This window comes from Talpa europaea, assembly GCF_964194135.1.
Source record: "Talpa europaea genome assembly, chromosome: 1".
NCBI lineage: Eukaryota > Metazoa > Chordata > Mammalia > Eulipotyphla > Talpidae > Talpa > Talpa europaea.
In genome coordinates, this window is record NC_140073.1 from 37,748,997 (window position 1) to 37,775,579 (window position 26,583).

At 34.2% G+C, this 26,583-nt stretch overlaps 1 protein-coding gene across 1 annotated transcript in view; it reads left to right on the forward strand.

Moving 5' to 3' along the window:
• The window catches only part of PDE3B (phosphodiesterase 3B), a gene marked incomplete at its 3' end in the record, with an annotated part of 116,366 nt that overhangs the window by 57,180 nt on the left and 32,603 nt on the right, over window positions 1-26,583 (forward strand). Inside the window, 3 exon segments of the mRNA XM_084247483.1 lie at window positions 14,407-14,454; window positions 21,573-21,821; window positions 23,969-24,111. Coding sequence (XP_084103609.1) covers window positions 14,407-14,454; window positions 21,573-21,821; window positions 23,969-24,111 — 440 coding nt within the window.

Here is a 26,583-nt window from a genome sequence, read left to right on the forward strand (position 1 = left end):
ATGAACTAAAATCCTGTTTGTGGACTGGCACCAATATTTGGCAGGACTGATCTGTGAAAAGACTTTCAGAGGTGAAATGTGTAATATCTCATTACAGATGAGCACTTATTTTGATGATAGGCTTACCAACTTTGACTCCCAATGAAATGAAATGCTTTCTTCCAGAAAAATTCTTTTCTTTTCATTGGCAGACTTGCATTACAAAAATTTATACTCAGGTATTATTACTGTATTTTGAATTTTGCTAGTTAAGTGTGGAAATATTTGTTTCTTATTTCAAAAGTACCTATATATTTGCCTTGATTTTGTTTCCTGTTCTACAAAGCATAACCCTTTACATAAAACATTTGCCAACCCTGAAGAAAACAATTTTCATTTGTTTGTAAGTGATGCTGTAGGTATCAAAGGCAAAGAAATAAATATTTACTGATGTGGCTTAAAGTATTAGCAAGAAAAAATAATCCTTCATCATACCTTAGACAGACTTTGTATGACTATTTAATCCACCTTTCTTATTTTATAGTTAGGAACCCAAGGTTTAGTAGAAGCTAGTCATTGGTAGAACTGAAAATAGATCTAAGATCAGGATTTTTTTTTAAAATCCTTTCTATTATGCTTTATTTATGTAAGTGTTTATGCTGGGTGCTAAGGATGATAAAAAAGCAATGAGAGTTGGTGTCTGCATAAAGGGACATTGCAGTATGTCAGAGACCCAGGAAGCAAACTAGAGTATACTGAAATGAAGCAAATGAGCACCATATTTAAATGAAAACAACTCTTATTATCAACAAAGTCCTTAAGAGACTGGGGAAACTGTAGAAGCTGTAGGAGAGGGCCCCCAAAAGGAGCTGTAGCTTTTGGTGGAAGAATCTATCCCCTACCAACTTGTGCTGCCTAGGCAGGATCTGACCTCTCATCTATAAACCCAAAATTCAGTATCTTAGGGAACATTGCTATATCGACAGTGATTTTAAAAAGGAAAATGGAGGAAAGGAGCAGCATAAATTATTATATTATACAACAATACATATTAACTTTCTAAGTGTGGGTAATCTAGACAGCTTATATTTTAGATAAGAGCATATCAAAAACATGTTTTAGAGCATTTTTATAGAACTTTACATTTTACCAAGCATATTTTTATTTTAGCATCACAAATTTAAGACTGTGCATTCTTTTCTACACTGGCACCTGGATCAAATGTAACTTAGTTCTTGGTACTTTAAGTTGGTACGTCTCTTATTCCACGACATAAAGTTATCTTTTCTCTAAAGGAGCAAGATGTTGTTTCAAGTGGTTAAGAACTCAGCAAGAGGTCAAGTACTAAAAGGAAAGCAAATAATGGATATTATTATTTGAAAATCATCATTTTCACATTTTTGTAACCTGGTCTTTCCTATAGGATGAAATATGTATTAGAGATGCTTAGTATAATAAATTGTGAACATTCTAGTATATTATCATCATTAAAAATGCTAAGTTTTATAGATATAGGGGACCAAAGTTTAAATTATGACTGCCATGTAAACTTGGGCAAGTTATTGAGTGTCTCTCAGCCATAGTTAACTATAAAAGTGAGGACCACATGAAGTTAATTACAGTCAACATTGATACTTTTATAATTTTCTGTAGTATATATCCCTACTTAAATGTAATGTTCAGTTTTAAAATAAAGTTAGATAAGGGCCTAGTCAATGTATCTGTTAAATATTTTCAAATTTTGTTTATGAAAAAGTAGACTACTGATTACAAGCATATAGTATGAATATTAGTTACTATTAATAGTATTAATAGGCTCTAAAACCAAAATTTCAAATTTATAAAATGTGACAAGTGATATTTATAGGTTAATTCATTCTGTTATGTGCGAGGTATTCATTTTGCTTGATGCTGGGATCTCCGGAACAAATCAGACCTTGTCCTCCTGGAGGTTGAAGGTTATAATTTGCATCTGATTTATATTAATAATTGGGGAATTAGTAAACAGTGTCTATACTGACATACATGTTGCCAGCCTAATGGTTTATTTAGCTATCATTAACTATCAGCATACCAAAAAGACTAGGTTAGTTTATTTTTTAATAGTTTTGTGGTCAGGGATTAGCACAATTTATCACTGTACTAGACTCACTAATCTCAGCAAAGTACTAGATGGTGTGTGTTTGCCTTCTAATGAATGAACAGTTATTAATTTAGGAAAAAGACTAATGAGTTAAAAATAGAAGTTTTTTAAAAAATTGTACTAATCTATTGATCTTTGCCAGATCTTAATATAACTATCTTGTTTCCTTTTCTACACCATTGAAACTACAAATACTAACTCTCATTTGTTCAGCAGTATCAGAAAACTAATATTTGAGGGGGAAAGCCATTCCACACTGAAGTTAGTGGTTACTCTCAGTTTGGATAGGACCTCTAAATGTTACTTGAAGCTTGATTTTGATCAGTCAATTTCTTTAGCTAATCCATCTCACATTATACAGATAATTCATTATAAATAGCTTCTAGATTTTTGTGATTTTATGCATGGAATGTGAATGTTTAGTGGTCTCTTACATAGTAAAGTTTTTCTTAAAATATAACTTGAAATTTATCTCTATATTTAAAATTCACTGAAAAAAGTAATTTTACTTATGTAAAACAAAGCTTTTAGTATGTTTTGTTTCATAATTATAGGTTACTGTGCTGATTTCTTGGGAATTTGATTTTTAAAATAAACTTAAGATTCACAGTTTTCATTTTCAAATCAAGTCACTAAGGAGCTAGTGTCTTTGCTTGCATAAATATTAGTTAATATTTAAATAAGTTCAGTTTCCATGACAGAACTTATTTGTTCAACCAATTCCTTAAGCTTATTATTTAAAAATCATCATTTTCACAGTTTTGTAAACTGATCTTTCCTGCAGGTGAAAGATACTGATGTATTAGAGATGCTAAGTATAGTAAATGTGAAAATTCTAGTATATTATCATTATATTAACTAACATTAATATCAATTACATAATATGCAATATTATATATAAATCATTATATTTATATTTTTCCCAGTGCCTAGCAGTATCAAACAGATAATTAAATGGCAACTTGAATATTTTACTAATAAAGAATGGTAAATTTTTCATTTTATGTGGAAAAGATTAGTTTTTTAATAGTTTTTAAAGTTTCTTTCTTGAGAAGCTGATTAAAATCAACTTCGATACTTTTATAATTTTCTGGTATATATCCCTACTTAAATTTAATGTTCAGTTTTAAAATAAAGGTAGATAAGGGCCTAGTCAATGTAGCTGTTAAATGTTTTTAAGTTTTATTTATCAAAAGCTGTTTAATTTCACAAGTGGTAAGAAAATATTTGTTAATATACCTGTGCTACTTTCCTATGTAGTTCTTTCTGTAAGAAATGTCTTCTTTTCTTTGGAGATGTGACCATTTGGCAGAATCAATTTTTTGTTTATAGTTCTGAAATCTACCATATTGGCCATGTGCTTCTTCATATTTAATAATCTACTTTCTGATTGTTATATTCTGAGTTACTTTACAGTTGCTAGTTTAAAAAAAAAACTTCATTATTGAAAGAATATCTTCCTTGTGTTCATTAGGCAATTCTTCTGTTTTAAGAGATCAGATATACAAATTGAGATTAAGAAATGGGAAGTAGATAACAAGAACAAAGAGAAAAAGGGAGGTTTAAGTAAGATGTAGAAAGTGGTAAGCATATTTTTCTTGTAGATTTCTTACCACCCATATTGGTTTGGAGAAATAATCAGATATGAGTTTGGTTGGAAAGATAAATTGGTACACTTACAAAAGTTGTCAGAGAGATGTTTCTCTTTTCTTTGTACAATGTTTGTCTCACTTAAAACCAAATAGTTCCTTTGTTTTTACTTTACTATCTGCCTACAGGTAGATTTTTTAGTTTAGTGAGGTTAGACATGGAGGTAAGAAAGACAAGGAGAAAAAGTCACTTAATTACTCTGGTCTTTATTTTCTTTATAAAATAAGATTGGAGCTTTGACTTTTAAATTCCCTTAAGCACAAATATACTCTGAATGTTTGTAACAAGAGAGTAAGACAATTCAAATGGCATTGAAGATTGATTTTATTGTAGAATTTGGCTATCATTATGAGAGGGAAATTGGAGACCAGGCTTGCTATGATAAAATATATGAAAAATATGGTGATGATTGAAAATCAGAAGTTTCTATAGTGAATTAGATTGATATGGTGAAGAAAGGATTTTTAGAATGAGTCATTTATTCATTTAAAATGTTACTTTAACTAAGTTCCATTATATGTAAAATTACTGATCTCCCAGGATGAGTATAAAATTTGAATGTATATACTCTGGTGGAGAATATATCTCCCAGCAGAGTACTTAACATAGTGAGCACATGAGTTTTCTTTCTCTTTTTTTTTTGTTGCCTCTGGTTTGTAAGACTTGATGGTGCCTCCCCCTCTTTTAACTAGGTTTTTTTTTTTTTTACTTCTGGTTGCAATGAAACAAAAGTTTGAGAGTACTAAAGGACCGACTAAAGGGGTTTCACCATCATTTTTTCTCTTTCAAAAGCACCCCTCCCCAAATGTAGATTATTACCAACAGTACTTTCACATTCTGTCCCAAGATGGATTGGACATTACCTATGTTACAGATGGGGAACTTCAGTAGTCAGAATAGTTCAGGGTAATAGCTAACACTGATAATTGTAAAGGTTAAAGGCAGGGCAGGGTGGGAATACTTCAGAGGATTATCAAAGCCTGGATCTGAGTCCTTACAGGGAATTTCTAGCTTTTTCCTAGAAGAGTAAGTACTGCTCTTGGGGCAGAGATTACAAGTTGACAATGAAATATACTTACAAACTCTGCCCATGGTGAAATACTATTGGAACTATCCACTGTGTTACTTGGGGATTTACAGGTCCTGTGTCTGTGTAAATATATTACAGAGACCTAGATTTCAAGCATCAAGGAACAGAATCCCTTCAACATAGGGACTTCAGTGGAGAATTTACTTTTTTTTTTTTAATTTTTCCTCAATATATATATGTTAGTTTTTGTAAGTAAGGCTGATGTCTTTGGTTGGATCATTTTTCATAAGTCTAAACTCTAAAAATAAATAACAAAGGTCAATTGAAGAAGAAATATTCTCTATTTGCTTTGTTAAACAGAGGCATATGCCTGTTTAGGATTAGCTAAGTTCTTTTGTTTCACTTGAATGTCATTGCATTTTGAGGATCTCTTTAGTTGTATTAGTTGTATAGAGTAGACTGGGGACAAAAGCAATCCAACCTCCTTCTGCTTGAGTCATGAGAGTACTGGGAGGCACATGGTATAATGTCTGGGTTCTGGCATCAGTCTACCTGAGTTACTGTATATATATAGAGAGAGAGAGATGGGGTGTCCTTAGATTTGGTCATAAGATCATTATTGTAGGTATATCTCAATTTTCCTGGAAGCACCTTGTTATCACCTGTGGTTCTTTCTAGACCTGGAGTCAAGTCTATAGAACCTTCTTCTGGTTATTGAAGTGAGAGAAAAATTTTTCCTTTCGGTCTTGTTCATAAACCATGCTTAGAATTCTAGAATATGTATTAAAGTATTCCTTATGCAATCCTGAATTGTTCAAGTGTTGTATTAGTAAGGACTTTTAAATATTAGCTATTCATCTCTTTGATCTCTTGCATAAATTATACTGACAATTATAATGATAACTTAAAAGGAAAATATTTTATTTTTTGAAGATAAGAGAATAGGAATTATGTCTTTAAAGTTTGGCAATACCAATTTTAACAATTATTTTTGACACTCTTTCCATAGAATATGTTTCTCTTGGTGAAAATGTAGAGTCTATAACAGGGATGGAGATAAAATTTTTATCATCCATAAATAAGAGCAACCAACTGATGCCTGGGCTAAGGTATATATTTAAGAAGACATGGGAAATGTGGAAAAGAAATCAGTAGGTAAAAACTTGAAAAGATCTAGAGAAAGTAAGAGATTAAAAATACTGGTAAATTAAAGGCTATTTCATATACATAAAAAATGGTTTTCTGTGCTTGAATTCCCTAAGCATACTAATTAGACAATGATATGTGATACTATTTTATTATTTCAAAATAGTTTTGAAAATTTTAAGGATAAAATAAAGTAGGTGTTTTACTCATTTTCAGAACACCAACTGATGAAAGCAAGAGTCTCCTAAGAGCTAATGAACAAAAAATTTTACATGCTTAAGTCCACCTATAGTATATAGAGGTTTAAGTAGTTAGTATTTGTATGGGTTAAAGCTCTTAACTATTTCAAACGTTGTGTAACTTCATTACTTTCATATTTTCCTCATTTTTTAAAAAAAAGATTTATTTATTTATGCACACAAGAACTGGGGTACAGGCTGGAGCTGTGGGGGCGGTGAGAGAGGATTCACCAGAGACAGAGTGGGGAGCAGAACAGGCAGAATGACTGAAATACACTGCTGAGGGGAGCAGCGGACGAGTCAGGAGAGGTCTGCTGTGCCATGTGGGAAGCTGACTGGCATGGGGATCGAACTTGTGCTGCAGTGGCTGTGGATAGCTTCATAGCTTCATAGGTTGCATCTTAAACCCTTGTGCCACCAGGGAGGCCCCGTATTTTACTCACTTAACCCCTGTTTATCCTCTGTCCTTTTAAATATCTTGTATCTGGCTTTGAACTATTCACAGGGGAAAATAAAAAAAACAACCAAGGGCTATTTTACAAAAACTGAATTCTTAGCTTTGGAAAAATTATACCTGGTAAGTGTTGTATAATTTATTTCCTTTTGAATTTATTAAGAAAAGGAGGAATTAATTTCACTGAATTTCCATGGCATGTTTACACAGTAACAAATAAATCACTGTAGTTAGATTAGTGTCACCTCAAGACAGAACTACAGGAGAGGAATTAGAAGCCAGGAAACACCACTCTTAAGGAACTTGATGCAACGGGGAGAAAAAAAATGCAATAGTGATAGAGTGGAAGTATGAGAATCTGCAGCATGTTTATAATCTAATGGGAATGATTTAGAAAAGAGAGAAAATGATTTGCTGGTGAAATATGCTTCAGTAGGCAATAAGGCATGGGTATTTGATCTAGTGCATTTATGGAAAAGTTGGCTCTTGACTATAACTCAGAAAATGCATCTAAAGGGGCCTCCCTGGTGGCGCAGGAGTTAAAGACAGCGCTATCAAACTATTGCCAGCCACTGCAGCATGAGTTCCATTCCCTACCAGGGAGGTGACCCACATGGCTCAGCAGACCTCTCTTGACTTGCTCACTGCTCCCCTCAGCAGTGTATTTTAGTAGAACTGCCTGTTCTGCTCCCCACTCTCTCTGGTGAATCCTCGTACCCCCTGCACCTCTGGCCTATACTCCAGTTCTTGTATGCATAAATAAATAAATCTTAAAAAAAAAAGAAAAGAAAATTCATCTATAGTGATTGAATGAAACGTGAGGACTATGGAAAACAGGTATTGGAAAGTAAAATGATGATTCGATAAATAAAAGCAAGGTCTTTTTAGCAAGACGATCTTATAAAAAGCATAATTATAATTTAGCATGGTAGAAGGAAATAAAATTGGAGGGAAGTTTGAGTTCAAATTCTAGCTGTGATTTTCTAAGTGAAACCTGACAGAATTTAGTTGCAACATCATGTATTATTTCGGGGCAGTGGAAGAAACAGAATTCATGGTCGGGTGGTTCAAATAAAAGAATTTTCATGAAGAGTCTACTTTGAAAAAGTGAGCAAGGTTATGAGAATGGACAAGAAGTAGTTAGGAGGGCCTCCCTGGTGGCGCAAGGGGTTGAGCACGGCACTATGAGGCAATCCTCAGCCTCTGCAGCATGAGTTCGATCCCCAGCTGGCCAGGGAGCAACCACATGGCATAGCAGACTTCTCCTGGCTTGCCCACTGTTCCCCTCAGCAGTGTGTTTCGGTCAGTCTGCCTGTTTTGTCCCCCATTCTGTCTCTGGTGAGTCCTCTCACCCTTCGGCATCTCTGGCCTGTACCCCTGCCCTTGTATGCATGGATGGATGAATCTTTAAAAAAGAAAAAGTAGTAGTTAGGCAACTGGACACTAGACACTAACTACTAACTCTGGAAAGCTTTTATTTCACTTGGGCTAAAGGAAAAAGGGTGAAAATGGCATTTTCAGAGTCACAGCTGAATCTGTAAAATGAAGTCCACTGGTGAAAGCTGTGGTCATGGAGGGATACAGCTGTTTCCAGAGACAGGGGTGCATAGGCACTGATGCAGCTGAGTAGGAAAAACCTGACTTCTGGTTCTTCTCACACTCCAATTTCCTGTTGGAGGTGGTGCAGAATTTAGGGGCCAGCCTCTCTTGGGTCAAAAGAAGAGTAAAGAATGGAACTAACAGGCAAATGCAGAAAAATTAATATAAACACTAAGCCTCAACTTTTCCATATATAAAGTGGGGTCACTTGCAAAGTTGCTGCCAAGCACCTGCCACATTGTTAGCACAGAGCAGCATCCAGTAAACAGTAAGTTATAAAATGATATAAAATAATGGTTAAAGATCTATAAAGCTTTCAAATTAAGCAGATCTGAATTTAGTTTCTGTCTCTGCCACGTACTTGTCATGTGACTTTGTACAGATTTCTTCACTTCCCTTAGTCTCCGTAGTGTCATCTGGGGCATAGACTTACCACAGATAATTCTGGTAAAGATTAAAGGAGACATATATTTTAGGTGCCTGACATAACGTTGGTACATATCATGCAGTCTAAATCACCATGACCGTCATCGAACTTTTAAATGAGAATAATATAGCAATAGTAAATGAGATTCATTTCCAAGTGATAATAGTCTCCCAAAGCATACCTTTTTTTCTGCTTCAGGCTTTCTGTTTGGGTCCTTCTTTATCATGCACTAATCAAGTTCCTAACTTTGCACTTTAGACGTTAGCAAATGCAGTTTTAGTTAACTTTTTGCCTATCTGCTAATTTTGTTTGTGGTTTATGTTGAATAAATACAAAGAGTTAAATGGTTTTCTTCATTGAGCCTAAGTTGGAAGGCATAGCAAATAGAAAAAGTTGGTAACACCGAAATTCAATTTTATTAGCAAAGATTTGCACATAGAGCGCAAATGTCATCAATATGAGAACAGAGAATGGCCTAATAGTTAATTCACAGCTGTACCTTAATAAATATTCTTTTTATATTTCACACAAATATAATAGTTCTGTAAGTTTGATTTGAGGACACATATATGTTTTTCTTTTGGGCTGCATAGGGAACAATGAAATAAAACCTCATTGACGTAATTGAACCTGATAACATCTCCTGGTTGTACTGCTAATGTTTCACTGTGGTAATGGTGGTTTTGTAGAGCTCTGTAAAACATGCTGGACTTATAAACATATTCAAACAGAAACTTTTATCAGGATTCAGCTTTTTAACCACAAAGAAAAGCTGAATTTTTATAAAGGCATAGTGTTGGGTTAACTTTTATCAAATGAAATAAGTTTTTTGAGTAGTATGTACTTTATGTTAGTTACCTTAGAGAAAATGCTGTTTTAAAAATTTGTTGTGAACAGTTAACTACAATATGAAAATATGTAATTTCTCATACTATGTATTTGAGCTTAGAAAGAAACAGATATAGTAGTAGAAGCTCCTAAAAACAACAAGTTAAATTTTCATACTTTTATTAAATAATATCTTATAAAAAACAGAACCATGCTTTGAGAACATACCATAGTCACTATAACATTTATTGCCTTCCAAAAGTTAGTTCTTTTATTCTTATATTTAAATCACTTAAAGGACCTACTTTGATATTGGGATTGTAGTTTAAGATGCCAAAAATTTTGCTGATTTGGGGACAGTGTATATCCAGAGTATATATTGTTTACTTGGATGTAAAATTTTAAGAGCTACTACATGCTTTTATATAGGAAGAATGAATGCTCTATTAATTTTCCCTAATAGAGAACCATCTACTAGGTGTTTAGTGTACATGGTATGCACCTAACAATTTTAGTTAAATGTATAAAAATGATTCATATGATTTAATAATTTTTTAAAAAGAAAAAAGTACATTTTCATGTCAGTGAAATGGTTTACAATATTAAAGGTAACTCAGTGATGAGGAAATAGGTCATATTTTGTAGATTCCTTATATCCAATCAAGTTCTTTTATTTCTCTTAAAAAAAATTCCAGGCAAAATTAAAATTTGATAGAAGGCAGTTATGTGTTTTATGACTGTTCATTATGGATACTCAGAATCAATATGAGTCCTAGAATTGTAAAGAGATTTCTCACTCAAGATATTTTCAGGGCTGTGTCAATTGCTAAGTAAATGAACATTATCACACTTAAAAGCTCAAGAAGTAAAAAGCTCTTTACATTTTATGTAAAGATAAACACCATTTACTCACCATTACATTTACAATTAACTTCGTACATTAGCAATAACTTTTGAAGTTCTACGTATGCAACTGCCAGGTCCAGTTTTTTTCTCAGTGATGATCACCACATTGAATCTCTTTATACTTTCCCATACATTGATATTCCTAAAGTGTATTTCAAAATGTATTTTGTTTTACAGGCATGAAATCATAATGCTATTTGGCATTTTTATGGTTCATTCATATAATATGTGACTATACATTTACTTTCACTATTCTATTCCATTGTATGAATATACCAAAATTTTTCCATTTCATTATCATGGTTATTTGGGTTGTATCTAGTTTTCTTTCTTCCCCATCTAGTGCAGTTGTGTGTATTCATTTTATTTTTTTGCCTCCTCGTGTCAAGCTACGTAGCAAAAAAATCAAGCTTCTGACTTTTTCTCCCAATCTGTTGTGTACTGAGGCTCACATAAAATGCAATAAAAATATCTCAAGAATTTCAAATTGCTAAACGATCTGAAATTTCTAGACATTCACACTTAATTTCTGTATTTATCTTATTGTGGATCTTACTTTGAATACCACTATTTTAAAACATACCTGGCTGCCAAACCCCTAGTTCATGAATCTTCTACTTATGTAGACATTTTTTTCCCTCTTATATTCTAGTTCACATTACACAGTAGGCAATCTACTAGCAATTTATGGCTTTCACTTCTATTTATTTTCATTTCCTAATATGCAGGGAATGTCATACTAAGCCCTGCTGCTTTTAGGTAAACACATCTTTACCAAGTTTATTGCTTTTGGCAAATATATCTTTGATCATAGATATTACAAATAAATATGAGCTTAAATATAATACCTCTAACAAAGGGTTAATATCCAAAATATACAAGGAACTCTTAACTCAATAATAATAATAATAAACAACCTTATTAAAAGATGGGCAGTAGGGAGCCTCCCTGGTGGTGCAGGGGTTAAACTCTCAGTGCTATAAAGCTATCGCCAGCCACTGCCTGAGTTCAATCTCTGGCCAGGGAGCTAACCCACATGGCACAGCAGACCTCTTCTATCTTGCCCACTGCTCCCCTCAGCAGTGTATTTCAGTAGATCCACCTGTTCTGCTCCCTACTCTGTCTCGGAAGAATTCTCTTACCCCCTGAACCTCTTGCCAGTTCTTCTTTGCATAAATAAATAAAAATAAATCTAAATTTAAAAAACTTCTTAAATTAAAAAAAAAAAAGATGGGCAGAAGACCTGAATAGACACTTCTCCAAAGAATACATACAGATGGCCAGTGTGCACATGAAAAGATACTATCATCTCTTACTAGAGAATTGTAAATCAAAACAGTAAAATATCACTTCACACATGTAAGAATGGCTATTATCCAAAAGACAAGAAACAACATGAGTTAGAGTGTATGTGGTGAGAATGGAATAATTATACATGGTTGGTGGGAATACAAATTGGTGCATCCATTACTGAAGGTAGTATGCAGCTGCCTCAAAAAAATTAAAAATAGAAATTCCATATAATCCACTTACCCAACTTCTGAGTATTTACCTGAAAAATACAAAAACACTAACTCAAAGAGATATATGTACCCCATCTTTATTGCAGCACTATTTACAAAAATCAAGGACTGGAAACAGCCTAAGTGCTCATGATTGACTAATGGATAAAGATGTGATGTACATATACAATGGAATACAATTCCACCATTAAAAAAAAAGGTGAAATCCTGTCATTTGCAATAATAATGGTTTAGAGGTAATTATGCTTGGTGAAATAAGCCAGACAGAAAAAGATAAAATGTATGATTCCACTCACATATGGTACATAAAGAAAACAAACAGATGAACTAAATAAAGCAAAAACTTTTAGACTATAAGAGCGGGGCGGGGAGGGGGGTAGAATAAATTGGGACAAAGGGTCAATGGTGGGGTGAAGAATGGTGAACGTAATGTAGCAGATATACATGTTGATTCCCCATGATCCCACCTGAAACTTACATTGTAAAGCAATGTTACTTCAGTGAGAAATAAAATAAATAAAACTTAAGAGAATACTTAAGAGTTAATCAAGATCAACCTGGCAAGTACAAGTGAGAGAAAGCTATAATGGGATGAAGGGCCGAGGAGGAGTGAATTCATTAAGAGAGATGGTTTGCAATACAAGATGCCACGGGAGAGAAGCAAAAGAGTAAACAGAGGGGGGGAAATGTACTTAGTGAAGATTTTCGAGATCCCTGAGAATACAGTTACCTCCCATGTAAGCAGCAGCTTCTGAGTAAGCAGCCTAGAAGTGATCTCAAAACATTAGGGAACTTTCTCAGAGTCTGTAAAAGCTAATGTTGCTATTATAAGCAAGAAGCAGCATTACTTTATACCAGTATTTCTGAACCTCCTTTTCATATCACCTCCTTTAGGTGCTTTTTTAGACTCCTACCCTCCCATAATCCCTCCTCTGGAATTTTAATACCACAGATTTAGTGTATCTCTTTACATACCTTCATGCTTGGAGGGTCTCATACCATCTTGTTAATTTTAAGATTTTTTTTTTGCTCCCCTCTCCCCAAGCATTTTCACCTTTTTGGGAGTGATAGGACTCTCATTAAGAACACATGACATGCTGCTGTACCTCCCACCTTAGGCACTCAATTTATATCTGTGGAGGAAACCAGCCATTCTTAGTTTATTTTTTTTCCCCAGTCATTTATAGGTACTGATTTTCTTTTACTTAAATGGTAGTATACTATACACACTGCCCTTCACTTCACTCTTTTCACTTAATAAAATAAGCTGAAGACTTGATATGTAATAAAGCTGCTTCTTATTAGTGGGTGAAAATGTCCCATAGAATAGATATGCCATACGCAGCGGTTGAGCGCTGGGTTGTGAAGTTACCCGCAGCCTCTGCAGCGCCAGTTCGATCCCCGGCTGCTCCCTGGCCACCAGAGGAGGGTCCCGCATGGCGCGCAGACCTCTCCTGCCGCCCGCTGCTCCCCTCAGCAGTGTGCTTCGGTCCTTCTGCCTGCTCTGCTCCCCGCTCTGGCTCTGGTGAATTCTCTCACCCTCCCGCGCTTCTGACTGTACCCAGTGCTTGTATAAATAAATAAATAAATAATCTTAAAAAAAAAAAAAAAAAAAGAATAGATATGCCATAATTTAGTCATCCTGTCCTGTAAGATATTTTGGTTTCAGGCTTTTGTTATTATAAAAATACTGCATTAAAAAGATGAATGCATGAAATGAATATAAAGGCTCTTGTGATTAGACACAAGGACTTTAAGTGCTTTTGACAGAAAAACCTTATTGGTAAGGAAAGAGCACCACCTAGTGGCACTGGCTTAGGAGGGTGAGTAAAGATTCTTTGGAGAGCGGGAAAAGGGAGAAATTTGACTTCTGTTTCTTCTATACTTAGTACCTGAATAGGATGTTCTATGAATACTGTATTTTTAGTCTTAACATTGCTTTTTTTTTTTAAAGATTTGTTTTTATTTATTTATTTACACAAGCACTGGGTACAGTCAGAAGCACGGGAGGGTGAGAGAATTCACCAGAGCCAGAGCGGGGAGCTGAAGAGGCAGACGGATGAAAAACACTGCTGAGGGGAGCAGCGGGCGGCAGGAGAGGTCTGCGCGCCATGCGGGACCCTCCTCCGGTGGCAGGGGAGCAGCCGGGGATCGAACCGGCGCTGCAGAGGGGCAGCTTCACAACCCAGCGCTTAACCACTGCGCCACTGGGGAGGCCCTGTATTTTTATTCTTAAGATAATTATTTTGAAGATTACTGAAGTTCACTGACTTTATTATGACTCTGAATTTCTCAGTCAGGTTGCAAAATTAACGAAATTGTCTTAAGATAATTTTTATTTTCACTTTCTCATACCGCTCCCAAAATTTAACCTATCTTAGATATGTGTAATTTAAAATGATACATTTATATCTTTTTATGCATTTTCTTATTTCTGGATTGTAACTAAATATTTTGTTGTTTGTGTTTTTTTTTTTTTCAGATGATTCTTTGGGATTGGGACTTAAAGCAATGGTATAAGCCTCATCAGGTAAATATAAGTGTTATCACTAATAATAATTTTTTGTAATGAGATTTTTTACATTTAAATTAAAGTTATATTCATAATATTTCTATGCTATAAGATTTTCTTCAATGTAAATAAAATAACTAGCATGTGTTAATAAAATAACTAGTCATATGTTTATTCTATGCTTTACTACTTTCCAAGTTTTCTGAGATTTATATTATTGCACATAGTAATTTATTCATTCTCATTCTTTTTAGTATTTCATTGAATAAATAGGCTGCAATTTTTCATCCTTCCGATAGCAGATGGACATTTGTTTTATTGTCAGTTTTTTGGCTATTGTAAATGATGCTGCTGGAACATTCCTGATTTTGTTTGGGTATATATTTTAGAGTGAATTGTTGGGTCATAGGTTATGCATGCATTTTTTCTGTTTTAGTATGTAGTTCCAAATTGTAGGTTATATCAATTTTTATTCAACAATTAGCAGTGTATGAGTTCCAATTGCTCCACATGCTGACCATCGCTTGATTGTGTCTATTTTAAATCATTTTGGTAGTGGTAGCTATGGAAGTTATCTCATTGTGTTATTAATATTTGCATTTCACTTATGACTTACAGGTTGGGGATCCTTTCATACACTAATTAGCTACTCAGATATCCTAGTTAGGTCTTTTGCTTATTGTTCTGATTTTTTACCCTTTACTTAGCAATTAGTAGGAGTTTTTAAAAAGTATTTTGGACATGAATATGTCTTCTCATAGCCTGTGGGTGATTATTATGTCTTTTAATGAAATACACTTTCACTGTATATGTAATCAACCATTTCCTCTTTGACTACTGATTTTTTTTCTGTCCTATTTAAGAAATTTTTGCTCATCCCCTGTGTTGTGAAGACATTTTTCTGTTACCTCATTGAAATGTTATTATTTTACTTTCCATCTTTAGGTCTGCAATACGTCTGGAATTTATTTTTCTGTATTGTATGTTTTATAGCTTGATACTTTTTTTAAACATATGGATATCCATTGACTTAGTTCCAATTATTGAAAAAAAAATAAGCATTCTTCCTTCTTTGCACTGTAGCGTCACTTTCGTCAACAATCAAGTGATAATTCTGCCTGGTTTGTCCATCTCTTGACCACCACTTACAAATTGGCAGATTCAAACTTACTTCATTGTTCTCTCTGGGATCTTGGTTGGTCTTTAAAATGCTCCCTGACTTAATAATCCTAAATTCCAATTTTGGTCTCCCAATCTTTTGAGAAGACAGAAAGCTTTTACTCTGTTTTCTAGCTTCTTGATTGACCTGTTCTCATTTTCTCAACCCTTGCCAGTGATAAATTAGCATCAAATTTCTTGAGGGAAAAAGTAGTCCAGATTGTGAGTCATTTCAGTCTTTTGACTTAGGTTCTTGTTCTTTCAAGCCCTAAGCCCTGACTGTTTGACTGAGCTCTGATGACTTGAAATGGATACTAGCTTTTCTAAACTACTGCTGGCACTAAGCAGAAGAGTTGTTCTGGTACAAATTAGTTACTCCTAGCTGAGAAATAAGGCCAGCCAGTTAAACACCTCATTTCTAAACTGAGAATAATACTAATTCCCTCAGAGGGCATAACAAATAATATTTTGTGTCTGGAACATAATAGCACTGATAAGAATGGGAGTTAATGTTAATTTCAATAATGATAAATACTAAGCACTTGTGAATTTGTAGTATGAGACAAGAGTTAACCAAATTTCACTCTACATGGTCAAATAGTAAATATTTTGGCATTTACAGGCAGTGTACAGCTGCCACAGCCTCTGTCTCCTGCTTCTCCCCTTCTCTTCCTTTTATTCAGCAACACTTTAAGATGCAGACTGTGTAGACTATTTTTAGTGCTCTTACAAAGACAGGGTTCTGCCAAGTATACGCCAATAGAAAATAAGAATTTAGGGCCTCCCCAGTGGCGCAGGGGTTAGTCGCAGCACAATCAACCTATCAGCAGCTACTGCGGCATGAGTTCATCCCTGGCCGGTAAGGGAGCTGCCCACATGGTGCAGCAGACCTCTCCTGTCTCACCCTCTGCTCCCCTCAGCAGTGTGTTTCAGTCAGTCTGTCTATTCTGTTCCCTGCTCTGTCTCTGGTGAATCCTCTCACCCACCCATACCTCTGACCTATACCCCAGATCTTGGATGCATAAATAAATAAATATTTTTTTAAAAATAAGAATTTAAATTTAAATTTTTTTTTTAAAGATTTATTTATTTATTTATTTATTTATTTATACAAGCACTGGGTACAGTCAGAAGCGCGGGAGGGTGAGAGAATCCACCAGAGCCAGAGCGGGGAGCAGAGCAGGCAGAAGGACCGAAGTACACTGCTGAGGGGAGCAGCGGGCGGCAGGAGAGGTTTGCGCGCCATGCGGGACCCTCCTCCGGTGGCCGGGGAGCAGCCGGGGATCGAACCGGCGCTGCAGAGGCTGCAGGCAGCTTCGCAACCCAGGGCTCAACCACTGCGCCACTGGGGAGGCCCTAAATTTAAATTTTTTAACAAAATATTTGAATATTCTATTTGATCTGGCATAAGTTAAATCATGTCACTCTCTTGCTCTCTACTCTATTTCAGCCAGAATATAAAAATTCTAATCACAGAGTTAAATGACTACAAATACATTCCTTCTTTCTCTCCTCAGGCCTCATGGTCTGATACTTTCCCCTTTATTTTTCTGCTCTAACTGCACTGGCTTCCTTGTGATTTCTCAAATAAGTCAGGCAGGCTTTTGACTCTAGGTTTTCAGAACTTATTTATCTCTGCCTGAAATGTCCTTTCCCCATACTTCTGTTAGATCTCAAGACAAATATTTTCTTCTTACCCTCTCTGAGAGTTCAATGCCCTCCATCATTTGTTCTTTTTCTTTACTTGTTTTATTTGTTTTTACATGCTCAAAATTTATACTTCTCCATTGCCCATCTTCCATAGCCTAGGGTCTGTTGTCCTCAAAACTTTCATACCAACACTCCTCACCACCTTATTTTGCAAGTTTTTTTTTTAATATAGCTTTCTCTTATAATTCATGCTCTCTGTAATCACCATTTTACCACTTTTGTTTCTTTATTTATGCTCTTTACTTCTTGAAGAATGAGGTTTCCCTATACATTTGTTTCATTTTATTGTAAATTATTTTCCTGTAGTCTTTGTAAGTAAAATTCTATAGCTCAAATGGTATTCATTCCATACCATTTCTGTTAACCATTCAGATTAACAGATTATCTAATTTTTAATTATCAGATTAATTCAGATTATATCTCCCTTGCACTCATACCATTTTATCAGTCTTATCTCACTTTCCACAGTAACAATAGTATTTGTTGCACTTTACCTAGCTCTACAGTGCTTTATGTGCATGATACTATACAATGTATCATCACAGTTAGTTCTCCTTGCTCTTCTCTGCTAGGTACAATTATAAACTCTGGAAATAATGTAAAAGGTGACCAAGGGAGAACGCTGCTGAACAGCAAGAGGAGAGAGAACTAGTTAAGGGCCCCAGTAATGGGGGACAACATAATGATAGTGTGCTATCCTAAAACTCCCAACCAACAGCAGATGGTGACCCTAATCCCAGTTCCCAACCTAGCAACAGGATATGATGCAGAGAGACTCACTCTCTTGAAATTGAATGCGAGTCCCACCAACACCTCCAGGTGAGTCAGGTGGCTCCAACAACGGGGAATGATTGGGAACTCCACTTACTAATAGCAGGTGGCCAAGGGGCCCGTTACGGGGGATACCAAAACTACATCTGCTAGTCCACACAGTGTTCTTTGTTCCTATGGTGTGTAGATTCCCTTCCTCACTTGGAGGTACCAGGTGGTCCAAACTGAGGAAGAACTTCTGCCCACTCCCTCTCACCCTCTCTTAGCACCAGCATCGCACCCTCTCAATTGCATCAGCAGGGGAGAGCAAAAGACCTCTGTAAATGGCCTGACAATTAAATTGTCATTAGAACAATAGCCTGAAAAAGCAGACCAGAACCTGATGAGTGCTAAATATAAGCAGGGAGATGACCTCCTATGTGAAAGACTTTTTTAGAACCCAGATAGCACAACATTGGTCCCAGACCACTGCAATAAAACTAGTAGTATCACAGTAAAGTAGGCAGGTCACAGGAATTTTTGGTGTTCCAGTGCAAATAAAAGTTATGTTTATATTGTTATGCAGTCCATTAAATATGCAATAACATTATATATAAAAAAGTTCATAATTTAAAAACTAATGCTAAAAATGCTAACCATCATGAGAAACTTCAATTGTAAAAAATGCAATATAGTGAACATTAATAAAATGATATTCCTATGGCCAAAATTAAAAATCACCTAGCATACCAAGAGCCAGGAAAATTACAGTTTAACTGGGAAAATATAATTAATGCTAATGCCAAGAGGAATCAGATTTGAAATTCTCTGGCAAGGAATTTTTTTAAAATAGTCATAAATATGGTGTATTAATCAATTAAAAATGCTCTTGAAATAAATACGTGAAATAGAACATCTCAGCAAAGAAATAAAAAGTAATAAATTATGGTTCTGAAAAAACAATAATGGCAATTTAAAACTTACTAATATGTTCAAAATAGTGGAGATGACAGAGGGTAAAATCTGTGAGCTTGACGCTAGATCTAAAGAATATATCCCATTTGAACATAGAGAAAATATATGGAAACAACATGAAAAGAACCATATAGACCTAAGGGACAATATTCCTAGCATCTGTGTCTGAGAAAGAAAGAGGGTGGGTTTAAAAGAATATTTGAACATCTGAAGAAGTGTGATCCTATAGCTCTGAATCATAGACAGTGATGTAAATCAATATTAGCTTAATTTACAAAAAAAAACAGTAAATGAATAATGACTGAAAGCTCAAATTTTGCAAAAGATGTTATCCTACAGATTCAAAGTGCTGAACCTAAATAGGATCAAATGCCAGCCCCCTCTGAACAATCTACTCTAAGACATGTCATAATTAAACTTTTGAAAACTAAAGACAAAGAAACTATCCTGAAAGCAACCAAAAAGAAATGACGCATTACTTATTGAGAAACAGCAACTCAAGTGACAGCAGATTTTTCATGTGGGTGTTGGAAAATAGGAGCTATTATATACAATTTGTGGAAGTACAGGGAGGACAGTTTTACAGTAATGATGGACACTTAACATGTTCACTTTGGTTCAGCAATTCAAGTTATGGGAGGCTATTTGTCGGAAGTATGCCTTATTATCTATAGTGACACATACAGAGAGGCATTTGTTAAAATGTCATATATTGTACATAAAGACTACAAGTAGCTCAGCTAGGCCCCAATAATGGAAACTTTTAAAATAAAAACTAATACAAAATAAAACTTAACGAGGGAACTATAGTTCAATGGCTATTTAGGCAATTATTGGTCTATCATAATATCTCAATTCTAAAATGTGTCGCGGATGCTTTAAATAAACAGTAGCATGGCGAATTCATTAGTTTGAATAATTATGAATGCCAGACTCACCCAAATGTTAAGTTTTAAGTACAATAAAATAAACAAATGTAACATTCAGGTCACTGCTATTATCAATGAATGTGCTTATTTCAAATCATGGGATCTTTAGGTGAACTTCATATATAGAGAAAATAAAAACATTTTCATGTGAATACAGTGATTACTCTAAATTTTAAAGTATATTTCCTACCTATTTTTTAGAGCCCAACTTAATATTATCCTTCCCATGATGTTTTCTTTTAACATATCCATCAACTTGTATATTTACTCTTAACAAAATTATTTCTCTACATTCCACATGTAAGTGACACCATCCAGTCTTTGACTAATATGACATATACTACAAATGTTATCTCACTTAACAATATTCTCCAATTCTGCCTATGTTTGTGCAAAAGTTACTGGATCTTTCTACCATGCCTGTTAAGTTGTAGAAATGCTGAGTCTGATATTAATTGCCAGCGATCCCTTTTCAAGAGAGGTAACTGCCTGAAAATAAAATTGGCAAAGAAACAGCTGAGAAATAAGAGGGAATCCTATATATGTTACTTTGTGCCCCTGAAATCAGCTATGTTGAAGCTGGTGTATACAACCCCTGTTTTGTATTTTCAGGTAAATAAGTCAATAAAGTCTTCTTTTCTCTCAATTATTTCTTTAAATGAATTCTGTGTTCCTGTCTCTCCCATTTCTGGAATATCCATGATTTGTATATTGTCTTTTCTCAGGAGTAGAATTAAGTCTCAGAGTGTTTCTTCATTTTTTTTTCCTTCATATTTTCTCTTTTTTCTTTCACTTGGATTCTTTTTGTGTTACTGTCTTCGAGGTCACTGATTCAGTCTTCCACTTGGTCTATTTTGGAAGCTATTCCATACCTTCCTCCATAATTATTTCCTCTAGTCATCATTGTACACACGGCAGCTCCATTATTTTCTTACTTAAGCTTCCATTTCTCTCTTCTGCTCATTAATTTTTTTTCTCAGGACATTCGCTTTTTTTCCCGAGGTGGTTTTTTTATTGGGTGGGGGGGTACCTCTGATAAACTTTCTGTGTTTTCATTCATTTTTTTAAATATCTTTGTCATGATGATTATCTAACTCTGTATCTACCTCCTGAAGTTTTTAGCTTTTCAGTTCAATTAACACTATTTCCTTCTAACTCTGATCAATTTTTCTGTATTTCTTATGTCACCATTTCCTATAATATTTTCGTAATGATTATTTATTTCATTTTAAATACATTTATACTATATATGCACTAAATATATAATTTATATTCTTTATGTGTATTATCAGATTTAATTTTCACATCAGCCTTTAGTGAGATAGATGTTATTATCCCTATTTTACAGTGAAGAGACTAAAAAGTTAAGATGTTAAATAATTCACATACGCTGTTAGGAATAAAGGAAAGTTCACAATATCTGCTATCTACTTCATAAAATGTTTTGTTACATCATTTATGCCATGTCCACATAAATGAAAATTAATGTTTGAGTTAAATTACTTACTTAGATATTCTTGTATGGATGTTGATTTAAACTAGGTTAAATTTTCCTTAAATATTAAGTTTTCTGTGTAACAAATATATGATTTTATTTATTTTTTTCTTTTCTAGAATTCTGGAGGTGGAAGTGGAGTTGATCTTTCTGTTCTAAATGAGGCACGCAATATGGTGTCAGATCTTCTGATTGATCCAAACCTTCCCCCACAAGTCATTTCTTCTCTCCGGAGTATCAGCAGCTTGATGGGTGCTTTCTCAGGTTCCTGTCGGCCAAAGATTAATCCTCTCACACCATTTCCTGGATTTTATCCCTGCTCTGAAATAGAGGACCCAGCTGAGAAAGGAGATCGAAAACTTCACAAGGTCAAAATACAGTAATCAGCCAGCCCTATTTATCACGTTTATTGATGTTTTCAAATTAAAACAGTTCCTTTGAATCTTACATTAAAATAGAACTTATTTTTCAAGGGCCAGCTTCTATTACAGTATGAGTTGCTTGGGACTTTAGAGGCAGTTAAAATCTCAAGTAACCCTAAACAAGTCTTCAGTTATTACTCTAAATAACATGGCTGTAATGAGCAGTTATAACAACTATTTATTGTTAATGTTGCTGTGATTGTTGTCACGAAGTAGAAAACAGGAAGCAAATTTAATTCAGGCTTACACAACAAACAAGGGGTCAAATCATGTCACTATTCTATTTTGTTTTTCAGAATCCAGTAATTGTTCTTGTTGAACCAGAAGAAATGACCAAATTATAACACCCACTTTATGAATTACACTGCACTCTTTTAAACTGATTTTCACATTTCTTTGTAAATCTTTATAAATCTCCAACACCTCTTTTATTCACTCAAGATTGCTATAGCCCAATAGGCATTGATTTTTGTATCCTTAAATATGGGAATAATTTATTTTTAAAAATCAGTGCTTCAAAATAGGATTTCCATTAGAAAATAATAATATCCTAAGTAAGCATACATTATGCTTGTTCAGACTGCCTTTACTTATTTCACTTGATTCTTTTATCAATACCTGTACGTACAAATATATAAAATCATAATTTGGAAACAAAAACATCATACATTCTAGTTTACTTCATTTGATAAAGAAACTAACCCAGAAAAGATGAACTTCAAATCAGCTAATTTTTTTTATTTTAATAGTGTACATAGAGCTTAGAAAAAATTAGTTTTTGGAGGGATTTTGATTATCAGTTATTTTCCTTTTGTTAGTTCTCATTATTAGGGTTTAAAAATGTTGAAAGATTAAGACTGATTAAGACAAAAAAGATTTGAAAATTATTGATCACAAACCTGGATTATAGTTAGATAAGTGATTCTTTCATTTTTAAACAGTATATCCAGTAGAACCTATATTGGTCAAAACCTAATAAACTAAAAAAATTTTAAAAAATCTAATTAAGTATAGTACTTAGTTTTATGGCATTTTAAAGTGTTCTACTACTAAGAATGTAGTTTAATCACAGGCATAAAAAAGGGAGAGTAATATATTCATCAATAAGATAACTGTAGTGTGTACTTGAATTAGTTTTCATTTGATATGTTGCTCTTCCTTTGTATTGTCCATCAATGTTTGATTTTAGAATAATTTTTAAAACAGTATTTAAAAATCTTTATCATAAAAATCAAAGTGACATAGGTATTATATTTATTACTGTTTTACTATGTAGAAAAGTGTACTGGTGCATTTAACAGTTTAATGATATTAAAATAAACAGGATGCCTACATATCTCAACTTTTGAACATTCAGTTAATCAAGTTTATCTTTCATTCTAGAATCTGATAAGAATAAGTCATATAATAAGGAAGTAACCCTTCCTTCTTTTTAAACTTCTCATGAAATTCTAATGTCTAATTCATTCATGCTTTTGGAAAAAAATATAAAAATCCTGATTTAACTCATAAAGGGCTAGAGCATTTATGAAAAAATGTTAGGAAAGGGAGTTAAAACATATAATTTAATGTAAATGTATTATCTATGTTAAGAACTAAGGAATATTAAATGGGCCTAGATTATAACAATAGTTAATGATAAAGGCTCTGAATTTAATCATTAATTCAGAAGATTGCTGAGAATTCTGCAGATTAACTTCTATGTATATTAGCATAACCCTGAAAGTGTAAATGGTTTAGAATGCAGAACTGATCATCCCTAATTCTAAGCTTGTCCTTTGAAATTCTTTTTCAGGGTAAATTTTTCATACCTGCTATAAAATGTCAATTGTCTAGGAGTAAAATGTACAAAGGAAAAATGCAGTTAAATTTTTTGGAATTCAGAAATCATTTTTGTTGAAATAAGATAAATTCAGCAGTATGGAATGTAAAATTTGCAGCAAAGGGTCAGATTTCCAGAATAAAATGTTCTGTTTCTCCTGTACATGTTAAAAAATGTACTTTGTTTTAATATTTTAAATGCCATCTTTTAATGTCACATATACAACATACTGAGGGGTGACAGTTTTAACCAGTTTAAAATTATTCAACAGGGACTAAACAGTAGGAATAGTTTGCAAACTCCACAGCTGAGGAGGAGCTCAGGAACTTCAGGTCTGCCACTTATTGAACAGTCTTCGTCAAGGTGGGAACGCAATAATGGCAGAAGGCCTCAGCAAGAATTTGGCATTTCAAGGTAATTCCCAGAACTTTTTCAAGAAACTCTAATCTAAATGCATCCATTTTGTTTCTGTGAATGAAGTTTGAAATCATTCTAAAAGCACAACTGAGCAGTTCAAGTATTTTAGTATAGGAAAGCATGTGCAGTAATATGGCATAAGAGAGAAACTAATTTTTAATTAAAGCAAATAAACCCTGTCCCCAAAATAAGTAAGTTGGGTTCAAATCAAGCTGGGGCCTTAAAAAAACATGAACCAGGGATGAAGCTGAAGGAAACTGGGATCAATTTAAACAGAGTAGTAGGGAAACTTTTTATTATTTTTTTTTTTATAAATTTTATTGTTATATTCCCCATACAATTGCAGCCCCCCATTCTGACCCCAATCCCTCCCCTCCCGCCCCCGCCCCCCTAAAAGTGTCTCTGGTTCATAGTTTTTTGTTGATTTTGATTTTCACTTTCTTATAGTTATTCATTTTCCTGGTCCCTTATTTAAGTTTTCTAGATTCCTGCTATGAGTGAGACCATCTGGTATTTTTCTTTTTCTTTTTGGCTTATTTCGCTGAGCATGATCCCTTCCAGCGCCATCCATGTTGCAGCAAATTGCATGTGTTTATCTTTTTTGAATGCTGAGTAATATTCCATGGTATATATGTACCACATCTTCTTGATCCAGTCATCTATTTTTGGGCATTTGGGTTGTTTCCAAAGCTTAGCTATTGTAAACAGTGCTGCTATAAACATAGGGGTGCAGGTGTTCTTTGGAATTGATGTTTCTGTGTCCTTTGGGTAAATACCTAGGAGTGGAATTGCTGGATCATATGGAAGCTCTATGTTTAGTAGGTCCAGAAATCTCCACACAGCTTTCCACAGTGGTTGGACCAGTTTGCACTCCCACCAACAGTGCAGAAGAGTTCCTTTTTCTCCACACCCTCGCCAACATTTGTTGTTGCTAGTTTTTTTAATATGTGCCATTCTCACTGGTGTAAGATGGTATCTCATGGTAGTTTTGATTTGCATTTCCCTGATGACAAGTGATGTTGAACATTTTTTCATATGCCTGTTGGCCATTTGCATTTCCTCTTCAGAGAAGTTTCTTTTAAGCTCTTCTGCCCATTTTTTGACTGGATTATTTTCTTTGTTGTTGTTGAGTCTCATCAGCTCTTTGCAGATTTTTGTGATCCTCACTTAGTTGTACTTACTGACAGTCTTTGATTGGTAGGACTACCACTACTTAGTTGCAAGTAAATCCCAACAGTTGCAAGTAAATCTATGGTAGAGAAACCCATTACAGGAGCAGTCACCAGTCCAGTGCATGGTATCTGGAGGTGGGTCATCAGAGTAACTGATAATGAAAGGAAGAGCAAGTTCCCAGGGCTTATGTCAAGTTAGATAGAAGGTAGCAAGATTATTCAAACCCTGTTCCTGCTGGAGGACTAAGACTACTAACACATTCTATACTCTGTTGGGATTTACTTGCAACTAAGTAGTGGTAGTCCTACCAATCAAAGACTGTCAGTAAGTACAACTAAGTGAGGATTGGAAAATGTAAGAACTAAAGTCTTCTGAATGTAAATATACCGTTTTATCCTGATAATCACAAAGGATTTGATACTGCCTTTTAAACCCAGGAAACATCTTTTGTTTGAGTTAAAAGCTCCTATTTAGTCACCTAAAAAAAAAATCAGAAAATTAGTGTAAATTTCCCTTTAATCCACTTTTATTACTCAGCTTCTGTACTTCGGTTAAATTATAGTTACACATTTGAAACAGTAGATGGCAGGATTGGATCACAGTCACTTATTTGATAAAATTTATGTTAACATTTCTATATGAAATAAAATCAGAAAAACGTAATTTCACAGATTATTTTGTGATTGATTTGAATGTCTGTAATACATCTGAGTAGATGAACTCCTATTTTTATAATGAAAAAATTGGTAAAATGATATATAAAACAGGAATGGGTTTAAGTTGAAAAGTATAGTGCAGAAAAATAAGCTTTGGTCCAAAGCTTGTTCAGAGTCTAAACTGATATATGGCAGCAGGAATGATGTTCAAACAGAAAATGTGACTCATATTTCTTAACCATAGGAAATATCATCTTGAATATAGTGTTGGGTTTAAGAAAGAATGATATGAATTATTCTGTTTTTTAACCTCTTTACCACACTGAGGTAAAAGTATGCATTTGCAATTAAAGAAACATTTGATATATTGAGTTAAGGTCATTTTTGTTCTACTGCTTCAGATGATTCGTGTTAAAATAGAAATATGACCCAAAGAAAAGTAATCTTTAACTCTGAAAAGTGTTCATATAAAGGTAAATGTATGCAGATTCAATATATTAACCCTCATTAAAACAAAGCCATGTCTCATAAAAGGTTTAGAAATGTGAAGAATAAAGCAATTATCAAATAACAATTCCTTCAAAGAAATGAGATTAGATGTAATTTTTTCCAGTGTGCAGAAGCTGCAGTTCCTCCATAA